This window comes from Ascaphus truei, chromosome 3, assembly GCF_040206685.1.
Source record: "Ascaphus truei isolate aAscTru1 chromosome 3, aAscTru1.hap1, whole genome shotgun sequence".
Classification (NCBI taxonomy): Eukaryota; Metazoa; Chordata; class Amphibia; order Anura; family Ascaphidae; genus Ascaphus; species Ascaphus truei.
Genome location: NC_134485.1, coordinates 401,827,119 through 401,842,844, shown reverse-complemented (window position 1 = coordinate 401,842,844; position 15,726 = coordinate 401,827,119). Strand labels below are relative to the sequence as shown.

The window sequence follows — 15,726 nt, the reverse complement described above, 5'->3', positions numbered from 1 at the left end:
TTAGTAGCTATGGCACTTTGGCTGATGTCTAACCAAACAAACACTAGAAGTCACAGTTTGCTTATTTTATCGCCATTTAGTCATTTCACCTCTTAATGTGCTAATTTTCATGTCCATACACTATACTAGTATAATGAACGCTAAAGCATCTCACAGGTTAAATAACTGTTTCAGGTAGCTGTGTTCTATAAAACAAGGCATTTTCAATATCTCTTCCTGGTTAAGCCAGCTGAGCTACAAACGCATAGCCCAGATGTACTGTATATCTGGGCCTCAGAAATTGTAAATTAGACATGTTTTATGATCCAAGCCAACAAACCTGAGAAAAGGTAATGGAAAGATATCCTAATACGTTTTTGTTGAGAGTCAGGCACGAGTGTATTCACCAGAGAATCCTTGATAATATATATGTACGTGGTTGTAATTAGGTATTTCAGAAATGTGTGTTGTGAGTTATTATTTAAATAAACTGTTATCTTGAATGTTTAATTTAGAATGTGTCCTTATTCCCTTACTCGTGACAAAATGCTATGTGAGTACAGGAAACAACCTCAGTAATTCAATGGTAAAATGGAGGTACCGATTGAAGACACCAGGAAGAGTTTGTGGGCTCTCTAATATGTACAGTTTATAGTCCTGAGCTAGCAGATACGGTATGCTAAAGAAGTCAAAGTATGTTACAGAAAAAGCCTCCAAGTAATGTTTCTATTATCTAAAGCCTGACCTCTCCACATGAAGCCTGACCTCTCACCATGGTATACAGATTAAGCAGGTTTCACTGTCCCCTTATTACGTTTTAGATAGGAAGTGTTGTGATATTCTGCCCCAACATGACACTGAATGCTAAAGGTAATTCTGTGTTACAACTTTGTTATTTAATTATTGATAGGCGTTTTAATAAATCACCCAACATATTTATATATGTAGCAGATTTCATTGCCCCCCTCCCCCCCAGTGCATTATGGTAGTATACAGATGTAGTGAGAATTGCTGTCTCCGGTGCCATGGCTGAATGAGTCAGTGTCTGCTGCGGTCGCTCTGTGGGGGGTCCATGCTTCCGTATTGGACCCCCCACAACGTTAATTCTCTGCCGCAGAGACAGCAGCGGTGACGTGACTGCAGCTTGCCACATTACCGGAGACACTCAATCGTATTACATCTGTATATTCTGCACCTATACTGCCATTATATCCTACAGAAAATCTGTGTTATAATGTTGTGTTATCTGTGGGAACAATGTCGCGCACAACATCTGTATACACTGAAATCTGCCAAATTGTTATACACGTTTTGTAACACTAGGTCAGCAAAGTCAGAAAGTAATAATATGTGTTTGATGTTGAAACAAGGGACTTCTCTCCCCAAACATGAAATGTGTCCAGCAAAAACCCAGAAAATGTTACAAAGGTTTATGGATATCTGGCCAATTTCACTTCTGAGTCCAAATTAACATCATAAATTGTAGGAAGTAGCTACCTCTCAATCTGAAACCCTTCAGTTTATATCTTGATCGCCCCAAAGGCGGCCGCTGATGGGGTTCCCCAAGAGCTGCTCCCTTCTGCACAGAACTAGCATGCTAAAGGTTAACATCTGCTTTTGCTTGTACAATGCGGAAAGTCAACCCCACACACTGGAATGTTAATGAGCCGGGAGGACAACGGACATTGAATCCTCAGCTGCATTTAATCTGAACCCCTTCAGTTTACATCTGCTTCACCCCAAAGGCGACAGCCTTTGGCACAGGTGAAGGGCAGCAAAAGGGTGTGAGCCATTTTCTGATGTTTGGTGATGTTAAAGCCACTCTATTTCAATTTGAAACTCACAAGCCCTTGTATCCCCTATACCCAATATCTGCCCATGAAATGTCTGTGAATTGACTGTATAACCTCTGTTAATTTAATGTAACCATGCATTGTTAGAGAAAGAGAAGGTCAGTAAAATGTCTATTTAGTAGAGTAAACATTGACTTATATTGACTAAACCACAAGTTGTATAGGTGTGTTTTGAATGTTATAAACCAGTGGACAATCTACTAAATATGTTTCTCTATTACAGGGTCTGGCATTTGTCTTACAAAGGCATGGCGAATCACTGGACAAAGCCACCATTTTGTTTGCAGCTGAAAAAGAGCAAACATTGCCTGGTTCACAACCTTGGCCAAAAGTTTTATACATCTCTAATGCTGTCGTGTTTAAGAAGCTATAAAAGCTCAGGGAACCCACGTGGGACTCTTAATCACAATATGCAGCATTTCACATCTTGTGGAACAGTTCTGCAGAGGAGTTATGTGCTAACTGACAGCTGCATGAATGGAAGAATAATCATAAACTGCTATCCGAGTGATACGGAGTAAAATAAAGGGTGAAAGACTGAGGAAGAAAAAATAAAGAGAGGTGGTGACTTTCATGACAAAGTATAGGCCCTAAACCTTGAAGCTAGTAGCCAATGCTGGAGAAGATTTTAAAGTAGTCTTATTCATCTTAATGGAGCACAGAAAAGGTGGGTTCATAGCATTTGAAATAGGGGCCATACGCTTAGATACATCAATCCCCAAAACAGATAAAATGCAGTATTTTCAACGTTGTACCGCTAAAAATAATAATTCTTTTAACCGCGTCAGACAAAAATGACCAAATACCGCAAATTGTCATTTTTTTTGCCAGTAATCAACTCACAATATTTATCGGAGGCTGTTGAATGCCAAAAATAAGACTTTTTTTCCCCATCACCTGGGCTGCTTTTATCTTAATGCTTTACTAGCCAATTACTGTAGGTAACCAAGGTACAGTAGGCAGTATAGTTTTAGTCAAATGAATCCCTTTGATGCTTCTGGTATACCTTGGTAGCCACAGGCTTCAAAGGGAGTTATTGTCATTTCTAACTTAGGGTTCTGCAATAATTGATAGTACAGAACCCTAAGGAAGAAATATTAGCCATGCGATCGCAATGCGGTAATTAATGCGTTATTGACGGTTGCGTTAATTATTGCATCCTGACTAGGTTTAGAATATTGCATCCAGTAAATTATTACGACAATCTTGATGACTTCGGTCATAAAATTGCGGTAATAAGAGTAGGTATTTTTTGTTACTGGGTGCGATATTAACTCAATTTTAACTGAGTTTGGTGTACAGTATCAAAGCCACAATGAGTTACTGGGTGAAGCAGTGGAGGAACAAGAAGGAAAATATTGGATAATTAGGGCATAAAACCCATTATGTTAACCCTTTCGATGCCCTTAATATTTCAACACTTTTGGTGCTGCTGGAAATCAAGCACCATAAAGATTAGTACTGTAATTTAAACCGAGATGAATGAAAGAAAAAATATTTATCCAATAGCCACTCATGGGGTCTTCTAAAGTAGTCAATGTAAATATGTTTGTAACATTTGTTTCTAGTGATTATTATCTTAATATAGTATTTATTAGGTGCTTATTTGTGTTTCGAATAGTAAATGAAATTATATAGTTCAAAATTCAAGTAGCGGAATTGGTCGCAGAGAAATGCAAATTAGTTGTAGGTTGTGATACTCCTTACAATTCTCCCAACCTACAACAAGTTTTTAGTCAATCAGTGAAACAAGAACATATACCTATGAATACAAGTGGAAAAATTGTTACACGCGACAGTGTCACTGTTACTTTACATTATTTTAGTCTACACCAGGGGTGGTTATCTCCAGTCCTCCAGGGCCACAACAGGTCTTCAGGATATACTTGCTTCAGCACAAGTGGCTCAAGTCACTTCGACTGAGCCTCTGATTGAGCCACTTGTGCTGAAGAAAGGATATCCTGAAAACTTGTCTTGTTCTTGGCCCTGGAGGTCTGCAGTCACCCAGCCCTGATCTAAAGAGAACACAGTGAAGAATTCTCTATTATAAAAATGTCCTGACTACGCTGTTCTGAGATTGAAGCAAGGACCAGTCAATTAGAAAGCGTTTTGGATAACAAATCTCTATTACTGTTCTAAATAAAGTAAATTGTAGGAAACATGCTTGTTTACATACTGCAATTGGTTGAGTATTGATGCAAAAGGAGTTACTCCGATGCCTCCAGCAACACAGAGGCTGACCTCATAATTTAAGGCTTCTTCCGAGGGGCTTCCAAATGGTCCATCAATATAAATTCTGCAGAAGAAAAACACAGTCATTTACAAATTACAACATTAACATACTGGCCCATATCTACTAAATCAGTGCTATTTCATAAGACACTTCTGGAGGAAATCTTATTTCCCGTTCGAGTGAATGGGCCACAAGTTGTCTTTTGCCACCAAAAAGGTGGTTTCAGGAATAGCATTACTTATTAAGAATGGCCCATTATCTATTTATTGATAAGCATGGTGCATTCTGGCAGGCTATGTAGTCATATTCCACACCAACCCTGCCATTGAATCCTAAGGAAAATCTGTGTTATAATGTTACTTAGTGGAACAATGTCACTCACTGAATCTTTTTTTAAAGAGCAATTTACATTTTTGTGATTTGTCACTTTTAAAGAGGGAAGACTGAAAGGGCTCTGACTGTTTCCCAAACTTACTGTGTAGATCAGGGGTGGTAAACTCCAGTCCTCAAGGGCCACCAATAGGTCAGGTTTTCAGGATATTCCTGCTCGATTGAGCCACTGGTGCTGAAGCAGGGATATCCTGAAAACCTGACCTGTTGGTGGCCCTTGAGCACTGGAGTTACCCACCCCTGGTATAGATCATTAAGTCACTGGCTACACTAGGATTCTTCTTCTGTTCCCAGTTAAATAAAAATCATGTAATCACTCTTCATTTCACTCTTCATTTTCTTAGCGACATTTGAATTCATCTATTCTACACAACAGTTCAAAGCAGCAAAAAGTGAAATCTTACTTTTTTATTTTTTGAATACATCAGTTGTGTAGTATTAAATAATACTGTATATATTTTTTAAATTATTATTCAACTCTTAATGCCATTTGTAATTAATTTTAAAGCATCCCTGGATTTCTATAGCAGGCTTTTGCCCACCTCCCTAACAGTGCAAGATATTTCCAACACTTTCCTGTTTGGGATAATTTATTGCCAAATTTCCCAGCAGTTTGATATGTAAACTGTAACAATAGATAATGTTATACTGACTGAAGCAGCCATTTTGTTAGTTAGGCTGCGTCCATAGCACGGGAAGCCGTGCTGAGCCGTGCGGGCGCTCCGCGCTGAGCCCCTGCATCCTCAATGAGGATGCCTTGAGAGGGGGCTTACGCGAGCGCCCGCAGGCGTGCTGACGCGTTGGATTTTTCAGCCAAAAGGCGAAGCTGTTTTTCAGAGCGCTGTCGGCTGAAAACATCCAATCAGCGTAAAGCAGTGTCAACTTCACGGCACGTGACGTCGGCGCCGTGACGTTGGTGCGTCGCGGGCTATTGGCCCAGCGACGTCACTGCCCCGCCTCCCCCCCTCCCTATCGCACACGCTGGCTCGCCTGCATGTGCATGAAATCTCACAGGATTCAGCAGGCGAGCTCTATGGACGCAGCCTTACACAATCAGGATTTTGACAGATTTATATATAACAGGAGCACCAAATGATTGCAATCTTAGGTAAGACTGTAGAATTATACATTGCTAACACTTTGAGCTTATAAATTTACTAAGGAATCAAAATAAATAGGGATGTCAAATTTTGTGTAGTGATAGCACTCTGCTCTCGTGCTTTCAAAGGCTGAAAATGGTGTACAGCTATATTGCTGTACAATATGGTAACATAGCTTAAAACTGCTCTAGTGCACATTATTAGTGTAGGGTATATCTGTCACGATGACACCAACTTTTATCAACACATTCATATTTCTGGGTACTTGATTGAACAGAACAAGTTGCAAAATAAATTGTGATTTATTTCCTTAATTGACAAACACACGACATCTGCAGAATACACTTAAAACAACACTCACTGGGATAAGGAAATGAAAGAAATTGTCCTTGGAACGAAATAAATTGTCCTTTGCTTGCCAGTGCAAGAAATGCAGCCTTGGTTTTAAAAGTCCTGTGGTTATGTGGTTGTTAACCCCTTCACTCCTGGACTGGTTGCTGCTGTACTGGAACAAAGTCTTGCATCTTTACATCATGGATTAAAATTCAGGAATCACACTGGGAATAATTGGGAAGCCACATTTATAGACTGCCCAAAGCTATCTTTAACATGTGGATCCAATCCCCTCGTGGGAACCAAAAACCCACGAATAGCCAAATGACCCACAATTCATAAGACCGGTCGAAAGGGCTGTCCGGTGGGCAGGGCGCATGGGTCAGGTTGACACCCATGCCACTTAGCATAGCTGGGCTACACCCATTTCTTTGGGCCACTGGGTCTGGTCTCTGTCTCCAAGGTGTCACTAGCCTGACATCTGCTGTGCATCAGTATGCCAGTATTGTATACATTATGGGCCTCTGGGTCTTGTCATAATTGACACTCTTTTAGACAGGGGGACTCTAAATCTGTGGGAGCCTTTTGGGGCTCATCATAAAAATAATTAAAACCTTTGAGGCTTGGTCATAAAAATACCGAAGCTCATTCACCCATATCACAGCTGGAGGTCCAAGTAATTCCTGCTTGGACTTACAAAAAAATACATCCTGCCTTACATTTAAGATCTGCTATCATGTGTTGGTTACAAGGTATGGCAAGCAATGCATCTTGTCTTTTACCCTCGCAGACAGGGAATGGCCTGCAAATGGGGAATAAAAATGGCGGGGACAGGGCAACAACAGTAATGCATGGCAAATCAGGTATTAACCCTTTCCTCCCCATCACAATATCATCAAAGTAACATGATGAAGAACATAATAAAAGAGAATCAATATACTGTACATCCTCAGTCCTGTCTTCAATATACCTATTTAAAAGGTACACTTTCTCAATAAAAAAACCTATCTTGAAAATGAGCCAAATGTGATCCTCTTAGAAAGTGCAGTTCACTGTTTATGTTCCTGTTTTTATCATAATATGAAATTTAGTGTTGGATTTAACTTCCTTTGAATTTTTACCTGCTGACTTATTTTAGAACTATATATTTTATGGCTACAAGATGAGACCAAAACCTATATGAAAAAGGTTGCTGATCTCCACTAATTCAAAGGGGCCTATTCTAGTAGGTTTGATAACCAACTCATCGAACTTTTTTGGCACTTCCCATACGATTTGGCAGATTTTCTATTCGATTACCTGCCAAACTTGTACGGGAGCCCATTGACTGCCATAGTGGCTAATCATGCCCATATTATATGGGCACCATGTACCACTGTGCCAATCAATGGGTAGAGGGAGAGGGTAGTTGCCCCATGGAGGGTGGTTAGGCTTCTCGGTGGGTAGAGAGGGGGGGGGGTTAACCCCATAATTACTATAGCGGTTACTAACCGCTAAGGTGATAAGGGGAGATTTTTGTGCTGTTTGTTATTTAGATTTTATGTAGTTTAATAAATTAGTGTTTTTAACCTCCATGCTGGTGAGTTCAACTTTATTTTTGGAGCGGCTAGACCATCGATTCTTCCCCCTCTCTGCTGCTCACGGAGGAAATGGACGTGGAGGAAGTTGTTGAGGATGGCCTTCACCCTGGAGTTCCACTAAGTAGAACTTTTACTTACTTTATGCTGGATGGATTTTTTTATTTTTAATAGGCAAATGAGCTACTATCCAATGGGCAAATGAGCTATTATTAACCCCAAGGGGCTTGTTGGGGGTAGAAGAGGTGGGTAGTAGGGTTGTTGTGTTTATTTTTCTTTATTGGGGTTTGTTGTATTTGTTAATCTTTGTTGGGGTTAAAGGTATTGGGTGAAGGGGGTCGTTGCCCCCAAGGGTGGGTGATTAGGCCTCTCGGGTGGGTAGCAGGAGTGGATAAACCCTTCACTACCATAGCGGCCACCACTAGGTAGTGAAGGGGTTAACTCCTCCTGCAACCTTCCAGGCAGGCCTAACCACCCACCCTGGGGCAACTACCCCCTTCATCCACCACCTCTGCCCCAATAAACAGGGCATTCAGGTTTAACCCCTTAATTGCCTTAGTGGCTAGTTGCTAAGGTAATGAAGCTGTTTTTATTTCAATTTCAATACTAGTTATTTCAATACTAGCTGAACCGCATTGGTTTCAGGTCAAGGGACCCCTGCTTCCCGAGTTACAGGCCCCGTTATGGGTGCCGGTATCCCTCTACAATGTTTAAATCTCCTGCGTCACGTGACTGGGACATTTAAACGCATAGGAGATACCGGCACCCCATACCGGGGCCTGTAACTCAGGAATCAGGGGGTCCACCAGGCTGAAATCAATGCAGTTCTGCTCCGTAGGTCACCTGCTCCCGTACACTAGCATTCAAATGTAAATAAAAACAGTGCAATCACCTGTGAGAGCTGTGCAGGGTGAGGCGGCTCTCTCTGTGCAGCTCAGAATACGAGAAGTTCGCAGGGAGAGAACTTATAAAAAAAAGCTGAGATAAGGTAACTGCTACGCCGAGCGGTATTGGCATTTTTCTACCTCACGGTTTGAGATGGTCTCATTTCTGAATACCGTCATAACACAAATGACAAACCGTTCAGTGGCAACATGCTACATCGTTCGAGACAGCAGCAAAGTTATCAAAGCTACTAGAATAGGCCTTAAAGAGCATAAGGCTAAGGCCCCGTTGCACGCGTCCGCACGGCTGTCTTGCTTGCCGGCGGCGCGTGCAACTCACTGCACCGCGATCTGCGGTCTGCAGGAAACTTTTTCGGAGCGGGGGGCATGACCAAACGGGTCAGGTGGGCGGGGCCATGACGAGAGGGGGCGCGGCCATGACGTGTGTCCGTGTGCTGGAGTGAAATATTTTTTTGACATATCTCTACAGTTTAATCGGGTGCTGTAAAGTCCCGTCCCGTCCACCGCCCCCCCCTCTCTCCCCCGTCAGTTTGCCCTGAAGCCGGGCCCCGTCCCCCAGGCCCTGCATGTAAATGTGTGAGGACAGGCAGTAGTAAATACATGTGTCCCGCTCCCTGCAGCCTCCCCTCCTCCTCCTCTCCTCATTGCCAGGGGTTCCCCCCCGTGCATCTGCTTACACTGCAGACTATGAGGAGAGAGTCTGTGGGAGTGAGCAGGGGGGCTCCCTTGGTGCTGCAGCTGCTTTCCCTCTCCTCCCCGCTCCCCGAAGCCTCCCCTCCTCATTGGCTCACAGCCAAACCACGTGATGCGTCGCCGCTTGGGATTACAATTCTCTTGTATCCCCTGGCGGCTGATGCGTCACAGCGTGTAGCGAGCTGTGCATCCTGGGGGGACTGGGACCGGCTCGGGAGGGCACCATCACATGGTGAGTAGCGCTCACGCGCCCGCCCGCGCCGCCGGGCACAGCGGGTTCCAGCCCTTATCAGAAAAGCTCAGCAGAGCTAGACTGAATGGAAAACCGCTTTGGGCTGCCTGGTGGAGTTAGAATAAACAGCAGGAGTTACCATGTGGACATTAAACTGCAGGCTTCAATAAATTGTATTTAAAAATAATAAAATCAAAACCATCTAGAAAAAAAAAATGATTTAAGGATGATAATCTGTTTTAAAAACCTTCACACTGAGCCTACTTTAAATAACTTTTTAGGGGAAGCAGCACCTTCAATCCTTTTGATGATCAGTGAACATAATTTGGTTTTTACTCGTTCCCAAAAGAGATCACGGTGAACGTGGTGGGAATGGACGTGGATGGGCCTTAACTTCTATTTGCATCATGGAGACCTAGCAATGACCACGTCATCACTACCATAACTTTGGGGTGTGTTATATTTGGAGACGGGTGACCTTTCCGCCAAAGTTTGAATCCACTGCAAAAATGGACCTGAAAAACCTGGGATACGTGCTAATTTGGATATGCAAATGATTGTAATGATCATTTATCTCAGATATCTCTGGTGCGCTCCTTTTTGTGCACAGTGTCTCTCCACTTGTTGTGTAAAGCTGTTTGTAGTGGAATATACCTCACTTGTGACTTTAGGGGGATAAAATCTCTCTCTGTCTCTATCATGGAAAACAAAAACGTTGTGTGAAAGTTCTGGGGACGAACTTTGATAGTATTGTACATACTAATGTCACAGTGCGGGTCAAAAAGGCAAAATTACCTTTTTTTTCCAGCAAGAAAAAGGACGACCATAATGAGACAACTTTTCATGAAATGCTCTCGGGCTGTGAGCCGTAAGTCTTTTGACCACCCTGACATCTGTACAATGTAACAAAGCAGGAGTTGCGAGTTTCAGCTGGGACGTTTCTTTTGGTTGTGACATGCCTAATTACTTGCCAGAGTTTGTGAGGGCCAAAATTGATATCTAATTTTAATGGAATAAACATTATTACTCAATGTGTGTGTAACAGGGTCTTATCCCTGTTGAAGAAACTATCTCAAAAATCCTGCAGGGATCTGGTTAAGTGCAGCAGGCAATTAACCAGACTCCCCCTGGCCATTTAAGTCTGTATAAAAGCCTTCTGTTGGAAATAGGAGAGATTCCTTAGCTCACATTTGGGCTGACAGAATGAGAGCAGAGAAGCCTGCACACAGACACTGTCTTGAGCACAAAGGCTGTGCTGAGATCAAGACACCCAGACACCCAGATACCTATATTTCCTGGACACAGAGGATCCAGGAACCTGCCAGAGACTGACATGGAGGACCACCTGCTTAAGGTACTTCCTGAAACTTTGGGGTGTTAGGCTGTTAATGGGAATATCCCTCCAGTCCTGCAGATAGGATCTGGGAACGTAAATTAGCCCTTACAAATGGATACAGGTTTGTTATTTGTTTTTTTTGTATATTTTGGCTGGATAAAGGAACAGGCTCAATAAAGCCAAGATATCATTTCACCCTAAAAGAGTCTCCATTTGCATACCTCAGCACACATCTCTTACTGTGTGAAACCTAGAAATTTGACAGTAGATAAGAACCACTTGGCCCAGCTATTTTGTCCTTTACACATCTGCTGTAAAACCTCAGACCCTATTTCATCCTTGGCTTTCTATCATATCTGCATTAGCCCCTAAAATCTCTGTTGCAAGGCTATTCCACAGATCCACCACCCTTTCTGCAAATAAATACTTACTCACATTGCTTTTGTGCCACTTTCCAGGTTCAGAGAAAGCCCTCTTATTTTAACACTCTTCGCGCCCTTACTCTCCCCTCTTCTTCCATGTTAAAAACGCATGATATATTTCAAAGTTTCAATCAATGAACCCCTCTCCCTTCTGTCCGCCAAGCTTTACATGTTTAGTCCATCCTAGTATGTTAAATGATGTGTTGGTGATGTGTGCGCTTCCCCCCCCCCTCCTTTTTCTTTGTTCCAGGAAGGACTGTGAGATTATTTTAGATGTTGAGTTGCACACACTGTGCTTGGGTCAACTTTCTTAAAATACAGGATTAATGAGAGGATTGAAACCAAAGTACAGAAAAGAGAAATAACATCTCCTGATTATTATGAGTTTGGAGTGAATACGATGAACGATTATTTGAAACCACTGCAGTTGTATTATTATATGCGCATAACAATTGGCAGGCCTACCAGTGAAGGATGTTTAGAGCAGAATTCATACGTCTATCCTATAATGTTTGAGGGGAAAAAAATACACATACAGTGGCAAAGACAGATGCACACTGTGAAACAATAGTGACATGGAAACATACTGATACTAAGGAGAAGTGACACATCTTTCATTTAAAATGGTAAGGGTTCATTAGCACATAGTTAATGTTGCAGGAACTTCATATTACTGCATCATTAACTATACATTGACTGAGCCATATAGAATAGGAGCCAAAGAGATACTGTAAGAATTGATTATGAAAAAAGAAAGAAATGCAATGAGATTAGTAGAGAGAGATAAATGAAACAGACAGGATGACAAAAATGGGGAAAGTGCGAGAGTGATTAAGAGATAGTCACACATACAGCCGCGGCCCCTTTTATTCTCCAACATCTCCGTATTTTTCCGGGATTTTTTTCCGAATGCCACGCACTTCACCACGTTCATGCCGCATTCTGACCGCATTTATACCGCATTCATGTTGCATTCACACCCGCGGTTGATGTGTTTATTGATAATGGTTCGGATTTAATTGGTTGCAATTCTTCGCGTATCCGCCAGGTGGCAGATATTCATGAATTGTAATGCGCGTGCGCTTCAGTAAAGTGTCGACTTGCAGGTGTTTAAAAAAATGCCACAGTGGTCTATTGTAAATTGGCCTTGGGACTGAAGGAAGAAGTTACAATAATGTATCAATTTAGGCTTTTCATATTAAAAAAAGACAAGCACAGTTTCTGGTCTGTTTATTGTCACGAGAGTCCTGCCATGAGTGCACAACTGCAGTCCGTGTTCCAAAAACCCGACAGAACGTACGCTTATTTAATATGGGCCGTGATTAATGCAACGGATGATAAGATGGCAACAGTTGTTCAAATTTATCAGTATTTTATCAAAAACTATGACTTTTACAAATTTTCACCAGATGCTCATGTGTGGAAGCGTGCAATAAGGAAAAAGTTATGTAGCGATCCATGTTTTTTTCGTATTGATCCCGATTTTATTGGAGGGTATTGGTGTGTATCACCGGGTTTTTCCCGTATCTATGATCATGCAGATGGCAAAAGGCGAAAGGTAGTGTTAAAACCAACTAAGAAACGGCAGTCGCTGGCAAGCAATGCGCCAGCACCAGCACCGGCTTCCAATAACGGTCCGACCGTCAGTGACAACCCTTGCTGTCTGTCCACGCCCGGATACCTGCAGCCTGAGTCGGATTTTGTGTACAGTTTCGAGCAAGCTTGCATGTACCTAAGCGATTTCCAGCCTCATCAGCTGACTACAGGTGTAGTAGTCCCGCTGTCACCTGTCAACGATGTGTATGATCAAGAATACGGGACTGGCAGTGGCTCGGCGCTAGCTGATTAGGAAAGTCTATGGTGAGTAATGTTGCCGTATTTTGTTCTGTTTTTTTTTTTTTTTAAATATCAATATCAGTGCGATTCAAAAGTCAAGCGATTCTCCTGTAAGCAGTATCATTGGCTGAGCGGCTTTTACAGTAGATACTGCACAATTGGTGAAAAGCTAGGGGCATGCGCATTGGAACCTTCTTGAAACGCATATGCGTGTCATCACATCGACGGTAGGCGCATGCGCAAATGAACAGGAGACGCCCCCCGAGAAAATTATTGGTGGGGCTGACTGTGGGAACTTCTTTAGGGGACTGACCATTACAGTAAAACTTGTACTTTTGTTTGTCCTCAGAAAAGAAAACTTTGTCATCTCATGCGTAAAACGGCAAATGGAGGGATTTCGATGGATAATATCGCTTTGTGTAACAATGCCTGCACATTGCTGAATCGGATTTAAAAAACCACGTACCGGAGTCTACAGTTTAGTGGCCGTTGTTATTGATTAGGATAGAATACCTGAAACAGTATGCTGATGTTTTCAGACCGTATACATTACTTTTTTTATATATACTGCATAATAAACCCGAAAAAATAAAAAGTATGCATTTATTCTACATGTATATATATGTACATATATGTTAGCATGGTTTACAGTCAGCACAACAGTATGGTGTTATTAAAAAAAAATCTTTATTCATAAAATTTAAAAAAACGCAACATCTCCTTTATTAAAGTAGAGAAAGTCAAAACATTTACAGTAGGATGGTGTACAGAACAGTCAGTCAGGCCTGCACAACTTCAGTCCTCGAGGGCCGCAAACAGGCCCGGTTTTCAGGATAGCCTTGAAAACCGTGCCTCTTTGCGGCCCTCGTGGACTGGAATTGTGCAGGTCTTGTGTATAGTAAGTAAAAACATTTCTTTATTAATACAAGTTAAAACACGCAATATCTCCTTTATTAAAGTACAGAAAGTCAAAACATTTACAAAAACATTTACAAAAAATAAACAACAGTTGAACAGTCACGCAAATGCGATACCCACCAGATTGTCCTTCCAGGGCCGATGACTTGTATGGCGCAAAATGCCATTAATGGAGTCTAAAACGCTTTTCATTAAAGGATCTGTAATTGTAAAATAGCGCCGCAATTACTCCACAATAGTCCTTCTTAAAATTTCAGGAAGCGCCCTTTTTTCGCGATTTCCTTCGTAGTTCACATTGTAGGCCCACCTGCAGTAAACCAAGTAGGACATCTGGTGCTTAAAAATTAACATGGCATACTTCTGGGGTAAACCAGCACTCATCACCCTATACTTCTCCCTCAGTGCCGGTTGCAGCTCGCGCAGGATGATGTCGGGCACCATATAGATGCAAGCGTATGCAGGTTGGGTTCTGGGAATGGGTGTTCTACTGTGAGCGGGTGTACTTGTGGCGGCGGGCGAGGGTAGGTTGTCTGGGAGGAAGCTTTCCTCCTGTCTTGGTCGCCGTGTTGTCTCCTGGCGTGGTCTTGACGGGGTTGTCATGTTGTCCTCCTCATCAACGGCATACATGTACATAAATTCGTCTGGTGGATCGGGTGTGCTTGGTGTTGGAAGGTGGTCGAAGGCCCAATTCATCACATCCATGCCACCCTCCTGCTCCGGCGTCGGGGATACAGGGGCATGAACACCGAGCAAATTATGTATCCCGCTATGTCTGTCTCTATATTCACCATCCGTTGATCCATCTTCTACATCCGTTGATCCATATTTAGCATGGTCTCCAGAAGCAGATCTATCTTTACCAGCATAGTAGAGTTCCCAGGGATATCCACACTTAACCCATTCAGCATGCGGTCTAACGAGCTGGTTCTTGTGCATGGGGTGCTGTGGACATCTGGGTGGATGGGTGCTATGGAGGATGAGATGGGGTCCATGGAGAGAAGCGTCAGTGTCGTCGAAGAAGGATGAGGTGACCTGTGGATTTTTGGGAGAGGAGAAGCGGCAGCGTCGTCGAAGAGGCATGGAGAAAGTAACCTGTGGATTTCCGGGCGAGAAGCCGCAGAGTTGTCTAAGCGCAATGGAGAAAGTGACCCGTGGATTTCAGGGGCACCAGCGGCAGTGTCGTCGAAGAGCAGTGGCGAAGATGGCCTGTGGGTTTCCGGGAGAGCGGCGGCAGAGTCGTCGAAGTGTATTGGAGGAAGTGGTCTGCGGGTTCGATGGGTTGGCTGCCATTTGTTTTGCGTTGAGTGTACATCACCGTATTTCTTCTTGACATAATAAGGCTTACGTGTATTAAAACCCTTAGCCTTTGGGGTCAGCAGAAGGTTTTCTTTATCAGCCTTAGCCTGTCGCTTTGGCCTTGGCTTGGAAACGGCTGCCGCCTTTCACTTTATCTGTGTGACAGGCACAACAGAGGCAAGTGGCTTCCTGCGTCCGTAGAATCGGGGCTGATCCATGGAAGCAGATGGCACAATGCAGTATCTAGACAAGGGCAAGTTCAGATACAGATCATCGAGTGGGAGGCTATGCAAAGTGTGGAACCTTTTATGCATGGCGACGAGGTACAGGTGTTAAAAGTGGGCGTACTCTAATGTGAGTCATTAACGTATAAATACACCATCAATTTTGTGGATTCACTGCACATTGAATACACAGACTAAACATCGAATATACATTCTTGTGTTTGTATTTCTTTCTACTCGCAGCAATGCCTGTTAAAAAGATTTCAAAGCATCTCAGCATGAGAATTAAGGAGATGTACATGAGCGGACACCGAATTGCAGATATCCAACGCTGGTTAGCTGCTTCTAGCCTCGTTGTGCCATCAACCACCGTGTTCTATCATGCACACGGAAAAAACA

At 42.8% G+C, this 15,726-nt stretch overlaps 1 protein-coding gene across 3 annotated transcripts in view; it reads right to left on the bottom strand.

The window, feature by feature from the left end:
• NOX4 (NADPH oxidase 4) overlaps positions 1-15,726 on the bottom strand; it is a 293,029-nt gene that overhangs the window by 24,142 nt on the left and 253,161 nt on the right. For all 3 annotated transcript variants that reach the window (XM_075592551.1, XM_075592552.1, XM_075592553.1), the window contains one exon: positions 4,009-4,128. In XM_075592551.1, the coding sequence (XP_075448666.1) occupies positions 4,009-4,128 (120 nt within the window). The remainder of the gene's footprint in view (positions 1-4,008; positions 4,129-15,726) is intronic.